This window comes from Danio aesculapii, chromosome 4 (genome assembly GCF_903798145.1).
Source record: "Danio aesculapii chromosome 4, fDanAes4.1, whole genome shotgun sequence".
Taxonomy (NCBI): domain Eukaryota; kingdom Metazoa; phylum Chordata; class Actinopteri; order Cypriniformes; family Danionidae; genus Danio; species Danio aesculapii.
In genome coordinates, this window is record NC_079438.1 from 45,621,999 (window position 1) to 45,643,975 (window position 21,977).

Here is a 21,977-nt window from a genome sequence, read left to right on the forward strand (position 1 = left end):
GATGCTGACCGAGTCCATGTGCTTCTGCAGAGGGTCGCAAAGCTGTCAAGGTGATCTCAAGCATTTGTGAATAATTTCGATGCGTTTGGAGCAAGATAATTTGGTGATTTAAGGTATTGAGAGGCTTATCCGAGCACATCTGTTCAAATCCACTGGATTAAATTCTTGTACTGGTAGGGGGAGGGAAAGAAATAGATTATTTGTTGTTTAGATGCAGCACAAGGAAACTACTAACTTCAATGCACCCAAGGTGTATTATATTTTGTAATAATAATAATAATAATATATATATATATATATATATATATATATATATATATATATATATATATATATATATATATATATATATATATATATATATATATATATATATATATATATATATATATATATATATAATACATGATAAATCGATATTAGTACATACAAATTCCAAAGGGAATCAATCAAATTGGATAAATTTGGTTAAATTCTTGTGAGTAAAAGCTTAACCCCATAATGCATTTAGAATCTGTATTTTGGCATTCTGGCTGTTTTTTTCCCCCAGCCATATTTAAAGCACGGTCTTGTAATTGTCAGAAATATATATTTTTTAAATATATCATTGTTTAATATTTATAATAAAATTCTATAATTAATTGGGTAGAGGGGGGGGAGGGATTGGGGGGAATGTGATTTAACTCGAGATTACCCCAAAACAGTCCACATTTATAAAACATATATATTTTTAATAATAAACATAGAAGTAACATCAAAGAATTTGAAACAAATAAATTAATTTAACTTGCATGAATTTTAACTTTCAAGTAAACTTTTATGCTGCAGTCAGGGGCAAAGCAGACATTTTAAAAGGACGGCTGTATGAGATCATACATTCATATAATTATTAATCACCTGTTTTTAAATGATCTATCTCTAAAAATGAGGGGGACGTATCCTCCCTGTCCCCTTCGGTTGCTACGATCTCCTGGCTGTAGTGGGTTATTAAATAAGCCCATCAGCATAATTAAGTCCCAAAATTCTAAGATGTGGAAAAGTCTAAATATGTTTAAACTATTATATTAAGGTTATATATAATGTTACATTTAATATTACATTATATATAATGTAAAAGTAATTTTTAATAATGTAATTATAAAAAATAAATATTTTTAATAAATTTAGTCAACATTTTTCACTTTGTCCTTAAGGGGTATTGCGTGTAGTATTTTGAGGAAATAAATACATTTAATCCATTCTGGAATAAGGCTGTAACATATAAAATGTGGAAAAAGTGAAGCGCTATGAATACTTTCTGGATGCACGGTATATAAATGATAATATCATTACAGAACACTACAGCTTTGAAATGCTGTAAAAGCCACTTTGACATTACAAAAAAAGAAAGAAAGAAAGAAAGAAAGAAAGAACAATTATTACGCACAAGGAGTAAAATCAAAACCACACATATAGTAGTGAAATCCGGAAACCAACATTTATTTTAATTCTTTTATATACAAAATATTTTTTTTGCGATTATATTATAGAGTAAACCATTTCACAGCCTTTCATGCTTTATTTTCATGTAGCTTTTAACATTAACCAGAATATTATTTCACACACTACGTTTCATCCATCTTTGCTCCCTCTGACAGAAATGCATCAAAGGATTCTGCACACACAGCAGTGCAATCCGGCCTCGTTCTTTGGGGATGAGTTCATATCTTCTCTCATTTTCTCCTACAGAAAGCATGTCATAAACTAGCTGGCCAAATAGAAAAGAAAACAACAGTGCCATTAAAAGAAGAAGAGCTGATGGGAGTGTGTGTGAATTCAGGTGCGGTTTTCAGCAGTGCTACCTTACATACTCAATAGACACAAACTGCTCAAAAAAAATCCACCCGAGTGCATTCTGCGATTTAGAGTCTTAAGAGTGATTTGAGCCTCCTTTGGATCTGTTCAATTGTCTAAAATAATTCCGGCTGGATACTTACAAAGCAAATCTCAAATCTACACATTAAAAGCAGACGACCCCCCCCCCCCCCCCCCCCCCAAAAAAAAAAAAAAAAAAAACTTGATGCAAGTTATGACAAGCGAAATCATGAAAATCTTAGGCCTCACCCCAAAAAAGAGGCCCACATTGAACAGACATACTGAATCGCACATTCAAATGCACACATATATTCATGCATGCCTGCATAAACCGCACACACTCCGGCCATATTTGATGACAGCACCACTGCCGACCATATGTTTAGTGAAGCCCTGATTTCAGCACACTCCGCAGCTCGTAATACTTCATAACATGCAATAACGGGATCTTTAAAAAAATGGTTACATCATATGAGAACGTGTATAATTCCAATGTCGCATATGTTGAGATTTTTCCATGGACAGGCTACTGCAAATACCGCAGTTTGTTGTTTCCGTCGCCGTTATGAGTCGCCGTCGATGAATCAGATCAACAGCAGTTCACTCATTACAGAAAAGTGGCAGTATTTTTAGCTGTCGATGATGGGAATGAAACGCCCCTCACCCCCCATATGAGGTGATTTCTCTGGCGGCTGACATCATTTCCTTGAGTCTTGCGGTTTTCAATCTGCCCTGGACTTCGGTGTTGAGCGTATTAAGCGGGCTGCGCTTGGACTCAAATGATGAGAAGATTGATTTTTAGAATAATGTTCTCTACCAAGGCACTAAGGAACCGTGCTGAGGGGCCTTCATTGCATCCCATACCATTGTGGTGTGAATTCTGGTGTCCAAACGAAGGGCGATGGGTGGCTACATGGCTGATTTGGGTGCTTTCAGTATAGTAAAGTGAACCGTAACTCGTTCAGTCCATCGCTGGCATCGTTCCAAAGAGGTTTGTCATAAATAAATACAGGGTGCAAAATAAATCACATGAGAACTTGGAAAAAAGAGGACAAAACCACATTTGAGTGTCTGAAAAGAGTGCTTGTGTGTCAAAAACATGCTACCTCACATCCCAGTTTTTAAATTCTGTGATTGTTGTAGATCCAAAACGACGGCTAAGAACAGCTTTGACACGCATTACATACTCCACAACAATGCCCACAAAGACATTGGTGCCTGAAATGTGCATAATACCGTTTTGAACACTGAGGACAGAACGTAACAGGCGTTTAGCTGTGAAGCGAAAGTCAGTTATCATATAATCCGAAGAGGTCCACGGTCTCCACAAAGCTGGATAAAGGTGCGGTCACATTAGCAAGATTTTGCACCCAAAACAAGGGTCTAGTCATTCGCTTCGAATGATATCACTCGATTGAATGGGCATTATCAGTGGTTATCAACTGATAGATATGGGCCAGTAGGTGCCTTCTACGCCTATGAGTAGGCTCAGAAGGCTGTTATCATCCATCTACATGGGTAATCAGCTAGACTAATAGAGAAGACTACAGATCTATTTTACATTACTGTGATGGTTGTGTTTAAGATTAGGTAAGGGGTAGACGTTAATAAAATACAACTAATGGGAAATTTAATAAATAATATCGATAATTCTCCTGGTTAATCAGCTTTACTAATAGAGAAGAGTCCAGATCCAGATCTGTTTTTACATTACTGTGATGGTTGGTTTTAGGGTTGGAGTAGGGGTAGACTATCAGCTTTACTAATACAGAATAATTCTTGTTAACTTCCGGCTGCAGCCGTATGTGATCTACAGATCATTTTTAGAGATGTAAACAAAAACAACGGTCCCAATGTTTTTCCTGTTTAACTTTTTTACAATTTCTACATCTTCCAAGAATCCAAAAAGAGCCACATTTTGATAAATAATGTTATGATAGCTGGTCAAACACTAAGTTATGATTGAATTGCCTCATGTTACAGTTTTTGAAATAGTTTGATAACAAGCAGGAAATGTTCATGGGCCAATGACATGACTACATTGAAATGGTCAATGCGAATGGATGATAACAGCCTTCTGAGCCTACTAGTAGACGCAGAAAGCACCTACTGGCACATATCTATCAGCTGATAACCACTGATAACATCCATTCAATCGAGTGATAACATTCGAATCGTCTAGTCCATAGTGCAGTGAGAAATAAAGCACCATTCACAGGAATCACATTCAAATCAAGCAGGTTTCAGATGGCCTGTGTGATGAATTGGTGGAAAACACAGTAAAATCTTTGTCTCTCTCACAAACTTCCAAATCTCAGGGATTTAAATTTGATCAATGCCAATAATTTGTTGAAAAGAAAACCTCATAAATCTGTGCAAGGAAATCTTTCGCCCTAAAATTACGTATCACACAGATTGAACAGTTTTAAGAAATAACTTTTGGTAGGTCAGTATGAGAAGCTAAATCTTTGTGTGGAAATATTTCACCTGTCTAAAAATAAATAAATCTATTCCAATTGAATTTCACCTGCTTAAAAAAAACCCAAAACGCTTGATGTGACCTCACCTTCTGCTGTTTCACCAAATACAAGATGTCAATAACGGATTCCGTGTGTTTCCAGTGGACGACATGGTGTGATATAATGCCATCCGACGCAAATGGGGCTATGTTAATAAAATAGTTTCTCATATATGTCAATTTATATATTCCTCTACACATATATTGATATATATATGTATGCTTGCCAAAAGATAATACGCTTCTTACTCTACATCTCTGCGACCGATGAGCTAGGACCGTCCCTCTTCTAGTGGTTCGTCATTTCTCACGGGCGTTCATTTAGATTTCATTTGCTGCGTGATGTCAAGAGGTCACAGTGCAATAGAGACTGTTCTCCGTACGATGATGTAACATGGGGTTGGGCGTTGTATGGGTCAAAGGAGGTCATGAAAGGTTACACAAAGGAGTTCATGGCATTGACTGGAGAAGGAGCCTCCGAACTCTCATTTCCCTCCGCAGTGTCTTTTTCCTTCTTCCCGCTGTATTGGCCAATAAATGATCCGTCCTCGTTGAACTGGCCGTCTCCTCCCTCGCCGTAATCCACCAGGCTGTCGTCACTGTCGTCCTTCTTGACCGTGCCATTGGATGGTGTCCGGCTGCCCTTTAGGGGCTTGTGATCCTCCGTGTCACTGGTGTAAAGAGTAGAGACAAGGGGAAGGGGGAGGATATTACAACAGCACAGGTTTAAACCAGCTAAACATAGTGGAGATGGTCCGTTTCCAACATGCGCTTTAGTGCTGACAGTCCTTATATGTATCTTTTGTCTACATCCGGGAGGCAGAAGTTGGTCATAGCGTGCATTTGGAAAAGGGTATACAGTAGGGGGACATTCATCATAATGCATGAACCACTTCTAAAATCATCATTGAGGACATTTAAACAAATGCAGCACGTTAATATTATAAATCAAATCACAACAAGCAATCCATAAACACAGTTAGCTATGCAGATTATTATTATTTGGGTTTTTATGTTTACAACTCGTTGTTTGAGTACCATCTATATGAATTACAGGAGATTTCATGCATGCGAGACTTGCAAAGCACCCTCTTACCTTTCTAAAGACCTGAACCCCCAAAGGTCAAAACACACACAGGAGGAACAAATGAGACAGACTGACATGTTTGACAATGAGGTTATCACTTTACAATAGAGACAAACGTATGCAGTGACATCATACACCACAAACGATGGACTTTTTTTGTGTGAGTAGAACATGTGAAACGTTAATACAAGGCAACAAAAAGAAACAAGCAAACATGGCTGATGGCCGCCGTCATTTTTGGCAATGACATTTATTGATTTATTTAAATTAATAATTCAAGTAATATATAGGGGAAAAAGCTTTGTATAAAGTAAATAGACTAATAATTGAGATCAAAATTAGAGAACAACTTTTTTTATTGCAATAACAACAAAACAATGGGCTATATGCACACAGACTTTTAAATACAGTCAGCCAGCCCCAGGGCTTCTGGTTAATTGTCATCCCATATAAAATCGCCGTGTTTAAGATCTGATTTCTTTAAAAAGCATTGATCTTCATTGCCTGGCTGAGATACGATATAACGTGGGTATCATACCAAACAAGAAGCACTGCATTAAATCATATTTTTTACCACGCCATGTCTTTAAATCACAGAAATTAAATTTACCCTAGTATTTTTAATGGAGTTTCTGCGCTCGCCTGCTGCTAATGATGGTGCCTGCGTTTAAACAGTCTTTTATCTCTTTTTACGCTTTAACAGCCAAATGGATGCTTAGGACTATTTAACTGATTATATCTGAAATACATTACAGCATCGATGCTGTAAAAGGAACCTTATGAAATTGATAATAGTCACGTAAACCTTTGAAAGGAAGTTCATCATTGGCTGTAAAACACTAGGCCAATTTCATTTATTAAATAAACCTACATCACATGTCTTTGGCGCACCCGGAGGAAACCCACACGAACATGGGGAAAACATGCAAACTCCACACAGAAATGCCAACTGAGCCAAATGCCTTCTTGCTGTGAGGTGACAATGCTACCACTAAGCCACCATGTCGCTTTATTAAAGAATATCATGTATAAATTGTTCTCTAATTTTAAGCCAGTGTTGTTAGAGACACTAATAGCCATTATGAGATCTGCAGCCAGCAACCTATTGCTTGTACTGTATGTTACATACAAAACATTAAACATGATGAACATGTAAATAGATGAATATGTAAATAAGTGATTGGCTCTTTCCTCTCAGTGCAAAAAACACTACAAACAGCCATGTCAGTGATACAAAAAAAAAAGCAGAAGCAAAAAAAGCATAGTAATATGCTTCACTGACATTATATTAACAGATTGGGTAATTAAATGACACTTATGATGATGACTTATGCATAAAAACTCAAAATCTAAATGGTCCTAAGACAAGAATGGATGTTTTGATCCACACCATGACTACTATATATATATATATATATATATATATATATATATATATATATATATATATATATATATATATATATATATATATATATATATATATATATATATAAATGTATTATATACCTTAGAAGTACAGTTCTTATTTTGTAAGACACCATACAGTAGTGTATTAATCCCTTGTCTTAGCGTGACACATAACAATTCTTTGTGTCACCCACAATAAAAGAGCCATTCATACATAAAATTCTTACATATAGAATCTTCAACTTTTATCCAATAATATTTCAAATATAATTGAATTTAAGTCTTAAATTATCATAAATAATTTCACCCCAGTTCCAATTTTATCTACTGCACTGGCACAGCATTAATAATGACAATGAACAGACATATTAGAAAGGTCCCACTTTATATCAAGTGTCCTTAACTATTGTACTTGCATCAAAATATAAATACAATGTACTTAACTTGTTCATGATGCATTTCAGAACACTTCTGGTGCTCTTGAGGTGGGATACGAGTTAGGGACAGGTTTGGGGGTATGGGTAGGTTTAAGGGTGGGTTCAGGTCTTTTGCAATTACAAATATAATTACAGAAATTAATTACATATGTCATTGCATATATTTAATCAATCATAAGTCCAATGTAAAAACATGTATTTACACATTCTATACATTGTAACAAATGATTAATTTCAGTGTAAATACATATTAGTTAAAGCCGCTTAATATAAAGTGGGACCATTACAAAAAAACACACTTAAATGCAAAACAATAAATACAAAATATTAACGGTAATAAATATTACTTGTGACAATAAATATTAATGATGACACAAAACAACACAAATCACAGCAATGAATCCAACATTAATTGTCTTTGTTTTGTTTTACAGTCTTATAATACACAGCTTTGGTTAAGAAATGTTACGACGTATAAAAAAAGTTTGTTCCTGCTTTCCTCGAGCGGATTGTTTGTGGAAGTGCCAAAGCTGTTTAATCTCATCTCAGAGGAATGAAAAAATTACGATCTGATTCCCTGAGCAAGAGAAGCAAGTTTGCTTTTAATGAGTCGTGAAACCACAACAATTACCTTTGGTGCAAATATAAGCAATTAGTTCTTATCAATTATGACCAATGGGATTTAAATAAAGCAGTTCAATAAGTGGTTTTCCCTCACCTGTACTCCCCAAATGTCCCATCCTCCTCTTTCATGGGCTGAATCTCTGGGTCTTGATGGGCATCTTCTTTCTCTTTTACTTTATTATTGGAAAATAAAAATTAATATCGTCAAACCAACAAATTCTTTTAATATAATAACTAAAAATATTGGTTACAGAATCTTTACGGGTTAGTTCAGTTGCAACTGTTAAGCCAGGCATGCACACTTTTCTGACCCTCAAAAACAGACTTTTAAAAATCCTAATCGCAAAGTTACCTATATAATCAATTTAATTTGATTTATTCTAATACATCTAGCATTTACAGTATTTGCCAGCAACTTTTCCCCACTCTCAACTCAATTTAAAATATGTTTAGAATCCCCATTTGTGAGTACAGGCTATAATTTTAGAATCAGAATCAGAAAGAGCTTTATTGCCAGGTATGTTCACACGACAGGACAAAAAAACAGATAATAAATATATTAAAAATAGAAGTAAGTAGTGAATGCAAATATACAAATTGACAAGTGTATGTACAGGTATTTTACTATATACAACGTTATATGTGCAGCTGTTATGTGCAAATTGGCATGTAAAGTGTGTTGTTAAATAAGTGTATTTGTGTATAAAAGTTTATAGCAAGTAGTGATGTTGGTTCCACAATTATTATCATCAAGTGTTCATGAGATGGATTGCCTGATGGAAGAAACTTTCTGTGTCGGGCTGTTCTGGTGCGCAGTGCTCTGTAGCGTCGACCAGAAGGTAACAGTTCAAAGAGGCAGTGTGCTGGGTGTGAGGGGTCCAGAGTGATTTTGGCAGCCCTTTTGCTCGCTCTGGATAAGTACAGTTCTTGAGGAGTAGGAAGGGTTTTACAGCTGCTTCTAGTTTGTGGTGTGGGTATTTATTTATTCTGTGTGAATTCAATCTCTTTTCTGAAATATATTACTAGTATGGACAAGGATCATTTTGTAAAACAGCTAAAAGCTATGTTAAAACAAAACACACATAGTATAGACTTAGCCGAAGATTTCATTTTTCACCAGGTTTGAGAAATTCTTTTCCCTCTATTAAAAATTAATAAAATTTAGGCTCTTTTTTTTTTTAGCTCGATCACTTAAACATTTTAAAAACATCAGTTCTGAGCGAATAGAAAAAAACATCCTAATTTGCGACAACATCAGTAAATTATTAGATAAAGTTAAATATTTTTGTTGTTTGTCTCAGATTTTTTTATGTGGTCTCTTTTTTTAGATTCACATATGCTACCATATGGACGTGCTTAACTACTTAATTATAACTTCTCACATCAAATTTACACCTTCACTCACCTGGATATTTGCCTCCTTTGTTCCTCTTTATAAAGCAGACGATGAGGAGCACCAGGATCAGCAAAGCGATGGCACACATCAGACCGATAAACCAACCTTGTGTGGCTATTTCAGCCTGCCTGTTGGTCATGGCTGCACACACACACAAGACAAAATGAACCAATTCCGACTTTAAAAAAACCATGCAGATGTCAAAAATGAAACAAACACAAAAACAATGGAATCAACAGAAAAATAGAGTTGAAATTAGGGATAAATTTTTTATGTAATAAAAAATGTACCCATATTTCTGTCATGCATCTACATTTCCATAATCCCACCATGAGTCCAACCATGCGTAAGTTGTTAATAACTCCCTAATTTGGTCTTTTCTTTCATTTTAACAATTACATCTACCATGCAGATGTCATCAAAACAGCAACAACAACACACACACACAAATAAAAAATGGAATCACCAGCGAAATATAAAAGAGTTGAACACCAAGATCAACATTATTTGTCCCAAATTAACATAAATAAATAAGACAAAATAAAAGCTTTTTAAAAATATGGATTTAAGGAAGTGCATTAAAATCGGTCATGATCATGATGGACAAATATATGTCTTGCATGCATCTAAAATTCCATAAACCCATCTGGAGTTCAACCATGCATCCATTCTTAATAACTCCATAACTACAGTCTGGGCGGGGCTTGACAGATGATTGACAGGTGAGGTGGATGCTGGCACTCTCCTCACCTGGAACTGTTATCAACAGCTCCTGTGTACTGTGGATGGTTGCGTCTGAATGGTCTTTGGCTACCAATCGAACCCTATAGGACATCCCCGGCTTTAGTCCTCTAATCTGAAATGTCCGAGTGCCATTTACAAACTCTGTTTTCCAGGGTTCTTTACCTGGAAAGAAGGGCCGACGGCAGGGGAAAGATTATGGCATAACCAATAGCCCAGGCAAAATATAAAAAATGTTTCTTGCAGTATAATTTGTTCATTAAGTAGACCTTTAAAAATTAATCAAACATGATATAGATATTTTTTATTATATATGGGTAGGCCCACACGGAATCTGCGCAGGCAGAATTCATCATTGATTCTGATTATTTACTAGTGTAAATGTGTGTAAATTCATAATTATTCAGTTTTTTAATTAATTTCAGTAATATTATTGACTAATATCAAAATATTTATATGATTTATTTACAATACAGTTTGTAAAGTTATATTTTCAGTCTTTTAGTAGATATATTATATGAGAGAAACGATTTGTTTATCAAATAAAGTGGATCTAATAGTATTTGCATTGTAAACATTGAATACAAGTTAAAAAGGTATTACTTTTTATTTCATATATTAAGGTTTTAGTTATGATACTCCCAAAATCATTCCGCATAAATCCACAGATTTTTACCAAAATTCTGTGCAGAAATAGCAAAAAAATATCTGCAGATTCCGTCTGGCCCTACATATGGGTCAAAGATGTGATTTGCATCAATTTATATTTACGAAAGCAATTTTGGCATACCTTTACGGAAAAACATTGATAGTTCTCTTTGAGTAAAACATAATGAATTTGCTACAAATTAAAATTAAGCAATTTTAAGCTTTTCTTTTGCGTAAAATTCACTTCAGTAGAGTTCAAAATTCAATGTGACTTTGGTGAGTCAAGGTGAAATGTATAATAATCATTACATTTTAAACTCCAAAAAAATTAAACAGGACACTGACCAACAGGTCAAAAGCTGTATTACGCTTTTACTTTTATAACGGAAACCCCTTTTTACCTTTGACCCATATGCAAAAAAATCTATATTCTAATATTAGACAACATACCTAAGCTACAAAAACAGTAAATAACTGGATCTTTGTAAACTTAATTTTAGCGATGTTTCTATATAGGAACGTAGTGAAATTTTTCAGGAAAATCTTACTGTTATCAACAACATATTCCACATAAACATTCCCATCAGGCCCCAAGTATTCCCAGCTTATGACTGCATGGTCCTCCTTCACCGAGGAGTTCACGTTCCCAAACATCGGACCAGCAGGTGGCGCTGATCAAGCAAGGAGAAATAACAAGTGATATTACAGTGATGTGGATATTAGGAGGAGATGGATGGACAGCTATTGTACAGAATATTTCAAAGCCTATTGGCCCCAAAAAACCATAAACGTGTAACCTGCAGAGTTCTTGGGAAAGCTAATGCATCATTTTAATATTTTATTTCTGATTAAATTCAGGCGGCGCAGTGGGTAGCACTGTCGCCTTAGAGCAAAAAGGTCACTGGTTCGAGCTATGTTTAAAAATGCAAAATATGGAAATGAAATTGAATTATAAGAATACAAAACACCCTTTCTGCTTAATATTCAGTGAAAAAAAAAACAGTTATCCATTTTTCCAGGATTACAAATCATGAATCGAACTGAATGTGACACTCTCTGGAAGGTTTTTCATCATTTATCATAAATATATGACCTACAGTTTCCTGTTCAGCACAGTATCATACGAGCATAACAATTAATCAAGGAAAGAGAGAAAAGGTTACAGGACGGCAAATGTTTGTACCCTGAAACGGGGGCTGCAAAGATTGAGTGACAGGGGGAGTTGGTGGTGGTGGTGAAGGGAGGGCAGAGCCTGGAAGAATACAGAGAATAGTGAAACACACAACATAAAACACAAACAATATTAGAGAAAGAGAGAGAACACAAGACAGGGATGGAGAGAAATGCAGATCAGCATGCAGAAACATGCAGTTGACAGTGAGTAACTGTACTCTGTACTGCAGACACATCTAGGTTTATCTTACACTAACAAATGTTATTCTACCCTGAAATAGACATCTAATGACTCTTCAGCACTAGTAAGAGGGTTAGTTCACCCAAAAATTCAACGTCAGGGATTCTTGACTGTATTATGGAATATAGCTGTATTACGAAAATGATCACACTGCTCTTTAATAAGCAATAACCAAATTGTTAATGTCCGAAAGTGACAATATAACCAGATCACTTGATGCTTGTGTCATAGCTAAAGTCATCTGAAGTGCTCCACTGTGTTGAATTAACACATATTTAAATTGTTATGATTCATGGGTGAACAGGAAGATTCAGTTCAAATCCTTAATGATTTCAATGCATGAACAAATTTAGTCTAATTAATGGATTTGTGAATGGTAACAAAGTGAACTTTTTAGTGGTCAAAATCAAGCTACTCAAAATAAGTATGCTCTTTTTGATGCAGCAGTGATGTTATGCAAATAACTGAATCAGAGGAAATGATTCACCAACTGAATCAACTGAATGACTATGAACACTTCTTGGGTTCATTGGGTTCAATTGAAACAATTAGCAAAATGTAATACTTTATTTGTAAACTATCAAGTTAGCATTATACAAATATCAAATAAAAACATAATTTAAAACTTTTTTGACATAAAATAAAATGCTGAGGAAATGATTCACCAACTGATTCAACTCAATGACTATGAACTATTCTTGGGTTCACAGGGTTCAATTGAAGCAATTGCTAAAATTCAATACTCTATTTGTGAACTACCAAGTTAGCATCACCCAAATATACAATAAAAACATAATTGAAAACTTTTTCTGGCATAAAATAAAATGCTGAGGAAATGATTCACCAACTGATTCAACTCAATGACTATTGACTTTTTTCCTGAGTTCATTTGGTTCAATTAAAGCAATTATTAAAATTCAATACTCTACTTGTAAACTACCAAGTTATCATGATCCAAATATAACTATAAATGTAATTTAAAACTTTTTTGTGATAAAATAACAAAATGCAGAGGAAATGATTTTGATTCAACTCAATCATTATGAACTCTTCTTGAGTTCATTTAGTTCAATTTAAGAAATTAGTACAATGTAATACTTTATTTGTGAACTACTAAGTTAGAGTCATGCAAATATCAAATAAAAAACATCATTTAAAACTCTTTTTGGCATAAAATAACAAAATGTGGAAGAAATGATTCATCAACTGATTCAACACAATGACAATGAACACTTCTTCGGTTCATTTGGTTCAAGTGAAGCAATTAGTAAAATTAAATTCTCTATTTGTAAACTACCAAGTTATCATGATCCACATATAAAATAAAAATGTAATTTAAAACTTTTTCTGGCATAAAATAATAAAAGGACTAAAAGTCAATAACTTTTTTTTTAACTGGAAGAAAAGTTACCAGACCTTTACTGAATAAATCATATGAATATTTGTCTTCATACCTAATAAATCCAGCAAATTCAGAGAAACGGGATTTTGATCCGATTTTACCATATCGAATATCATATGGAAAACACTTGCATGAAGAATCATCATTAATTCTCCTTTTGTGTTTCACAGGCATTCAAGCACCAGCATTTATTTTTGGGTGAACTACTCCTTTTCACAACAGATGCTCTAGCTAAGCCCTAATGAAAGCAGTGGGATGAAATTTGCATCTTGGTAACATGATCCTCCGAGACATATGGAGCAGGCCGGTCAGGTGTAAAGCTTTCTGGCCTGAGGTGGTTCATGCATATGTATCTACTGTATCTTTGTTTCAGTGCTACAGCGGCTTTCTATTCTCTCAGCTGATGCTCAACCAGCATGCATTTCCATCAGCCTCATACTGGTGTTACCTTTACCCGCCTCTACTGCGGGATGCCGAATTAATGCTTCAGAGAAAACAGAGAGAGAGAGAGAGACAAAAGAAGACAAAGGTAGTGGGGATGTAAGTAGCGGCAATTTAAATTTAAATAGAATATTTCCCAAATGTCTTTATCACAAAACATATTGCTGTTGGAGGGTCTGTTTGAATACACCAAAATAAATTAGTATTTAATTAAATAATACCATAATGCATGACGTCCACTAAAGCATTCAAAAGATGTAAAGTAGCATGTTTGTCAGAATAAGAAACTACTTTACAGATGGAACAAAAAAGTACAAAATGACTGTCAATATTTAAAAACAAATATATATGCAGAAATTTCTATACACCCTCATTATGTATTTACCGCGTCATAATTTTGCCAAGGATGATGCGATCCTGGATTAAGATCTATGTTGATCCTGTAACATCTTTTTTGTTCGAAAATGTACCCATAAACCCATCCATAACTGTAAATTATTCCCAAAATCAGAGGGGAATAATAGTTGGATAACAATCATGTAGAAGTGCATTAACTTAACTGTATCCCTTAATTCTGATTGGCTGATTGGAAAGTTGTTCCAGGATCAACATAAATGTTAATCCAGGAATGTCCTACTTGGTGAAATCAAGTGTTGGTGATGTATTTAGGTCTGTTTTGACCAGAAAGTGATTACAAAAATAGCATGCATGTTTTATGTTTGGGTAATATAATGGAGCCTATTTAGGTGACAAAAAAGTAATATCAATATCAAGAACATTGGTAAAAAAAAGATTATACATTTTTGTTTGAATTTTGATTACAAACAACTTATTATAAGTAATATCCATGTCAAAAACTTTGGTTAAAAAACTTCCCCATATTTGTTAGATGTCATTACAAAATTTTAAACAAATAAATAAATACATTTACAACTATTGACAAACCATTGCAGGATGAAAAATGTATAGAAAAATGAGTAAAAATTTCTTATTGATTTTTATTAGAAATAATACACAAATTTCATAATTTGGATCGTCTTTTATGAATCATGAGTCAATGGGGGTTATCTGAATCATATTAATTCTCCGAATTCTGAACTCATCATGAGGATCTAAAGTCAATTATAAATCTAAAAATCCTTTGTAATGAAACATTGACTACGTTACATGGAGATCAGTAATCGATTTATTTGCCTTAATCTGAATACGACAATAATATGAAGGAGTTGCTTTTTGAAAACTCCTTTCATGATCCTGTTTTAACCCCGTTGGAATTTGAGGTCTGTACGCCGTATGGGAGAAAAACTCGGCTTTGCGTGATAAATGTGTCTGTGGTCCTTCACTGACTCGGTAGGTGCAGAGAATAGTGTCAAACAGCTGTGTGTATAGACTATCCTGTCGCAAAATGCAGCGAAAATCCTACATGATGGTAATAGTTTGATTGCGGTGTTTACATGTCTGTACTGCACTTCAATAATCCGACTAAAATCGACATACTCCACATGTCTTAATTCCATTTCTGTTTAGTTCAATTATGAGTTTAGTCGGATTAAGGTAATCGAAAATCGCAGTTTACGTGGTAGACTCTTAATCAGAGTATTGTCTTAATCAAAAAAAAGATTCCTAACGGGATACAAACCTTTACACAAACCTACCTGCTGCGTCTGGATCCTTGCAGCCAATCCTGCAAATATTAAATTGTTAAACTCAAGCACAAAACACGTCCTCACCTTCGTCTACTTCTGTGAAGGCCTCTTTAGTGACAGCAGGTCCAGAGCCTGTTTCAGTCATGGCGTTCAGAAAGAACTTGTAGTGTGTGCTGTGCGTAAGCTTGTCGAGTGTGTAACTGGTCTCGTTTGCTGGTAAAAGCACTTCTTTGAGCAGCCCAACTTCTTCTGTTGTATTGACTACAGGAAAGCGTTCAAACAGAGAAAGTGAATAGCGTAAGGAGTTAAGGAGTGACACACTCATGCACCTTTCAATTTTTACATTGTGGGCCTTTTGTGTTTGTTTTTTCAGTCTAATTGGAAGAAAAAATGTAAACCCCCTTATTAATAACTTTATTTCAATATGTGTCTGCAGATTTTTAAAGGCTTTTTTCCCTCAAATAAGAGAGTTTTTTTTAACTAAAGATTTTTACAAAAGGATTTGTTCAAACCTACAGCTGATAAGAAAATGATTAGTTCTCGTGTAAGATATCTGTTTTTCAGATATTTCCTAAGTGCTGATTAACAGAGCGAGGACATTTTCACAGTATCTCCTATTATATTTATCTTCTAGGAAAGTCTTTTCTTTGGGTTTGACTGGAATAAAAAAAAAAAAATTTTTTTAAATAATAATAATAATTGAGGTCAATATTATTAGCCTCCATTTTTTTTCAATTGACTAGAGAAAATAAATGTGCTAAATTTTCTCTCAGTTGCTCAGCACTTGGAAAATAATTTCACAAGAGGGCGGATTTTATTGTTCTTCAACTGTTGCCTAAATTATACAATATTTTATTTTACAATTTTTTTTTTCTAAATTACACTTGATAAAAAAAGGTTTTCAGTCCCCTATGTAAAAAAAAATATTTGAATATACTGTGTCAAAAATAAATAAATAAAAATAAGAATATGGAACAAGACTTCAACCAGCATGCAAAATAGTGCATATCAAATTATAAATTTGCATATTTGCATAACATTTTAGTAAACTTGTAAAACATTTTTTTTAAATTCTCTATGCTAGAGATGCCCAAACAAGGGCCCGCAGGCCAAAGTTGGCCCATGGTAACCTTTGATTTGGCCCATCATACCATCTGAGACGAGAGGGAAACTGATGGGGATGGTTTAGAGATTGTCATTTCAAATATAATGTAAGCTTTTGTTGTTTTATTGTTAAATATAAAGTTTAAATGTACATACTGTCACCTGACAGATAGAGGACAATGCAGAGACTATGGTGAGCAATCAAGGCAAAGGCAGATTCTGCCACTAGTGTATTTAGCATTGAACTCAACCTCTGTTCACTGTTATGTTTTTATTGCAATAGGTTATCATTTTAAAAGTTATACTGCATTAGTTAATACAATTTAAAGTAATAGTTTTTTTATTTTACATTTTATGAAATAACTCAGAAATTAACCATGGCAATGTTTTAAATGTAATATAGTTTTGGCACCCCTGGTCTATGCAATCAATAAACTGTGGAAATATACTAATAACTAGGCATTTTCCTTAACCTTTATTATCTACAATGTCTTGCCAAAACCAGCAAACAAATTCGAATAAAAAAAGCTGTAACATCGACCTACTTGGCTGATATTTCAACAAGTATCCAGTCAAGTGTCCGTTGTCTTCCAAAGGTGGTGTCCACTCCACTAGCAAAGAGTCCAGGTTCAGATTCCGGATGTTTACATTGTAGGAGGCCCAGGAACTAAAAGAAAGCACCATTTAGATTAACTGAACTCAATGTAAAACCAGCATATGCTGTATCTGGTACTCAACACTCTACAGTACCTCCCTCTGGTGTCTTGAACTGCTGGTCAGTGCTGGAGGGTCCGTCTCCGTGCCCGTTGAAGGCTCTGATGTTGAGTCTGTATTGGCTGTAGGGGTGAAGGTCTGGCAGACGTCCCACAGTCTCGTCCCCACTGAAGATGAGCACCTGGGGATTCTCACGATCATAGTCTTGCTTGTGTAAACTTCTCATCTTCTGGTAAGTCACCTACCAAACAGCATGTCTTAAGTTGAGTTCATCTTAAAAGATGTTGAGTAATAGGTGTAAATGTATTTTTAGATTTCAGTAAGCACCTTGTATCCTTTCAGTCGACCCCGGACTGATGAAAGAGGAACAGCTTCCCAGTGAACTTCAGCCTCTGTCTCGCTCTGAACTGAAACTTTTAAGTTCTCTGGGGCCACTGTGGGTGCTGAGATGACAAAGACATACAGAATTATTACTTATTCCTTTTCTTTTTTCATAATGTAAATTTTTACAATTATTTTTATCTTGTTGTCTCCATTATCTCCATCGATGCAGTGCATATGAAGTGGTTACAAAATATTAGAAATTGAAAATCAAATTTGTCTTTCTAAGTCTGTACACTTTCTTTTTATGAAAATTAAAAGAGAAAATAAACATTGTAAAATTAATGGAATGTGATGCAACGATTTACATCTTTCCGATTGGCTACTTCTGTCTGTGGATTGTTTATCTAACGAGGGGGAGGGGCTTGCTGCTCAAGCAATACACAGACTCTGACGTGAAGCAGCAGCAGCTCCGTGTTCCCTGTGCTTTTAATAACATTATTGTCCCTCATCAGGTATGAAATGCTTAAATCGTTATCAAAATGTGTTGAAAATACGCCAGTGATATGAAAGCAACAAGTGTCATCTATTAAAATAACTTGATAGTGTATATAAATATATATATTAGAGTTTGTATTCACTGTATGTGTGCCATACGCTCTGCACTGTAATTCTAACGACAACAGTGATCATTTAAATGTCAACAGAACAAATGGTCGAGTGATTGTATAAATATATGTATCAACATAACAACTAACAAAGGGAATATAGTTACAAAGTAATTACAAAGTCACAAAGTAATAATTTAAGTCTCATTGTTGGTTACAATGTTTATATATAAAGAGAAACGTGTTCACTGTAGGTCGGCTATATGACTATGTGTATGTTATATGACAATTAAATAGTGAATAATTTGTTTACGGAAAATTATATAATAACTGTATAGTAATGTGCTAGACATAATATGTAAATACATATATATATATATATTATATATATATATATATATATATATATTATATATATATTATATATATATAATATCTGTGAAGATGTTTACATATGTTATGTTTTACAATGTTGTAAAAGTATACTGTTAGGGGAATTCATTTAAAAAATAAGCAATACACAGACTCTGGAGTGAAGCAGCAGCAGCTCTGTGTTTCCTCTGTTTTTAAAAACATTATTGTCCCTCATCAGGCAGTGAGGGCTCTACACATACTGGGACTGTGATGCAATTTTAAATACATAATAATAATAATAATAATAATAATATAATAATAATAATAATAATAATACTACTTACAGTTAATAAATATAAATATATTTTATGGGTTACAAACATATTATCATATTCTCTCCATTATCTCCATTGATGCAGTGCATACTGGAACTCCAAAGCAATTTTAAATGCATAATATAATAATACTTCCAGTTAAAAAATAGAAATAAAAACTATATTTTTATGAGAACATAACATTTATCATATACTCTCTTTTATCTCCATCGATACATAATACATAATAACTAATAATAAAATACTTACAAACAATAAATAGAAATAATTCAAGGGATCTGAACTGTGTAACCTGTATATATTCACATAACTGTACATGAAATAAGTTTAGATTTTAAAATAACTACATATGATTTTAAACTGACAGATTAATTTAAAAAAAACGTAAAAACATACATAATTTAAAATACCAAAATAAAATAAAACATCACATTAAAAGGCTCTAAAATGAAACCTGTCCGATATGGATGAAAATGTTAAGTGATTGGACTTAGCATACTATAATATTTATAATGAGAACATTAATATTAAAGGGTTAGTTCACCCAAAAATTTTACTTGGCCCACTATTTACTCTCCCTCAAGTGGTTATAACTTTTAAGAGTTTCTTTCTACTGCTGAACACAAAAAACTAAGTTTGAAGAAAGCTGAAACCTTTGACTTCCATAATAGGAAAAATAACTATTATGGAAGTCAATGAACTAGATTTGGAAGATAACTATGGAAGAAATAAACTCATAAAATGTTGAAACAAGTAAAGGGTGAGTAAATGATGACAGAATGTTCAGTTTTGGAGTGAACTATCCCTTTAATATTATCAATACTCTTCTATATTTTGCTTTTATGAACAGAAAGCACTCACAGTTTTCTCCTGAGTATCCCAGCACCACCTCTGGTCTGGGGCCTGGTCCATAATCATTGACCGCCTGTACAGTGACTTCATGAAGTGTAAAAGTAGGTGTTCCCGTCACCACATGTTGTGAGACGTTGGCCAGTGTGACGGTCGTCCACTGTTCTGCATCTTTCATTCTCCAGCTCACCTTGTACTGTAAACCTGGACCATTAGACTCAAGCCCGTTCAGCTCCTGGTAGTCACACATTAAAATTAAAAGAAATCGATCATCTATTACTCATTACAAACTGTATTTAATAAATAAATTAGTATTGAATATAATCAAAATAAATGTTTTACCCTCCAAGATATTGTCATAGTGTCAGGTGACGTTCCACTGACTTCAACATCTGATGGATTCACGTCAGGCTCTGTGAAAATCATAATCAGACTTAATATACTGTATAAAGCTACCACCTAGTATTAACCGATTTCATCCTTGAACCGATAGAAATGTTCTTGTTGTGGATTTATGTGTGGTTTTACAACAACAGGTCATTTTAAGAAGCGCTATTGGCATGATTGCTATTGAATGAACAAAATCTTGCATGTTATGAACAAGCAGAAAGCAAGTGAATTAAAAAGATGCAGATGGCAACTACAATTTTGATCATAACTAATCTGTTTTGGTACAGTGCTGCAAATAATCAATACCTTTCTCTCAACACATCCTGTAACAGTCACATATTATACATATATATATATATATATATATATATATATATATATATATATATATATATATATATATATATATATATATATATATTTTATTTATTATTTATTTATTTATTTACAATACAATCAATTGTTAATTATTTTTGAGTAGGGCTGCACAATATATCATTTCAGCATCGATATCGCAGTGTGATCATTTACAATAGTCACATCGAGAGCATACGCAATGTTAAGTCTGGTTTATACTGTAATTTATCATTTCGCAAGTGTTTTTTAAGGCCTATGACTGGGTGAGGGTTTTAAAAGCATTCAGGTTCAAGAAATTGTACCGTTTGTAACTTTGACAAATGAATAACGATTGGATTTTTAATAAAACAACGACATTTAATGGGACAATTGGGTTGATTAATAAAGGGACTAAGCCGAAAAGAAAATGAAGGAATGAATGTATTTAATCACTGTACACCAGAATACAGATCGAGTCTTCGAAAAAACAACCAAACACTGCTTATTTAATTGGTATCTTTTTCTTTATTGAATTTCTCTACGCTTGCAGATTGTTTCATTATTTGATGCATATTTATTTTATGTATATAATAAAGTATATAATATGTAATATAAGGATGAAATGTTCTAAAATTATTAATATACCATCAGACTAAAACTTTATGTACTGTAAATAATAAAGTATATAATATGTAATATAAGGATGAAATGTTCTAAAATTATTAATATACCATCAGACTAAAACTTTATGTACTGTAAATAATAAAGTATATAATATGTAATATAAGGATGAAATGTTCTAATATTGTTTTAAATAGTGTCCTTAGAATATTAATATATCATGAGTCTAAAACTGTATGTATATAATAAAGTATATAATATGTAATATAATGATAAAATGTTCTAATAATGTTTTAAATGTTCTTAAATTATTAATATACCATTAGACTTAAACTTTATGTATATAATAAAGTATACAATATGTAATATAATGATAAAATGTTCTAATAATGTTTTAAATGTTCTTAAATTATTAATATACCATTAGACTTAAACTTTATGTATATAATAAAGTATATAATATGTAATATAATGATAAAATATTCTCATAATGTTTAAATAATGTTCTTAAATTATTAATATGCCATCAGACTAAAACTTTATGTGTACATAATAAAGTATATAATATGTAATATAATGATGAAATGTTCTAATAATGTTTTAAATGTTCTTAAATTATTAATATACCATGAGTCTAAAACTGTATGTATATAATATGTAATATAATTATGAAATGTTCAAATAATGTTTTAAATAATGTCCTTAGAATATTACTATACCATGAGTC

General features: G+C 33.4%; 1 protein-coding gene across 1 annotated transcript in view; it reads right to left on the reverse strand.

The window, feature by feature from the left end:
* Nucleotides 1–2,041: 2,041 nt before the first annotated feature.
* nrcama (neuronal cell adhesion molecule a) overlaps nt 2,042–21,977 on the reverse strand; it is a 36,804-nt gene continuing 16,868 nt past the window's right edge. The window contains 14 exon segments of the mRNA XM_056455805.1: nt 2,042–5,043; nt 8,025–8,103; nt 9,336–9,467; nt 10,077–10,232; nt 11,264–11,386; nt 11,899–11,967; nt 13,980–14,015; nt 15,703–15,879; nt 17,268–17,375; nt 17,378–17,389; nt 17,473–17,677; nt 17,764–17,879; nt 19,916–20,138; nt 20,246–20,316. Of these exon segments, the coding sequence (XP_056311780.1) occupies nt 4,809–5,043; nt 8,025–8,103; nt 9,336–9,467; nt 10,077–10,232; nt 11,264–11,386; nt 11,899–11,967; nt 13,980–14,015; nt 15,703–15,879; nt 17,268–17,375; nt 17,378–17,389; nt 17,473–17,677; nt 17,764–17,879; nt 19,916–20,138; nt 20,246–20,316 (1,742 nt within the window). The 3' untranslated portion in view covers nt 2,042–4,808.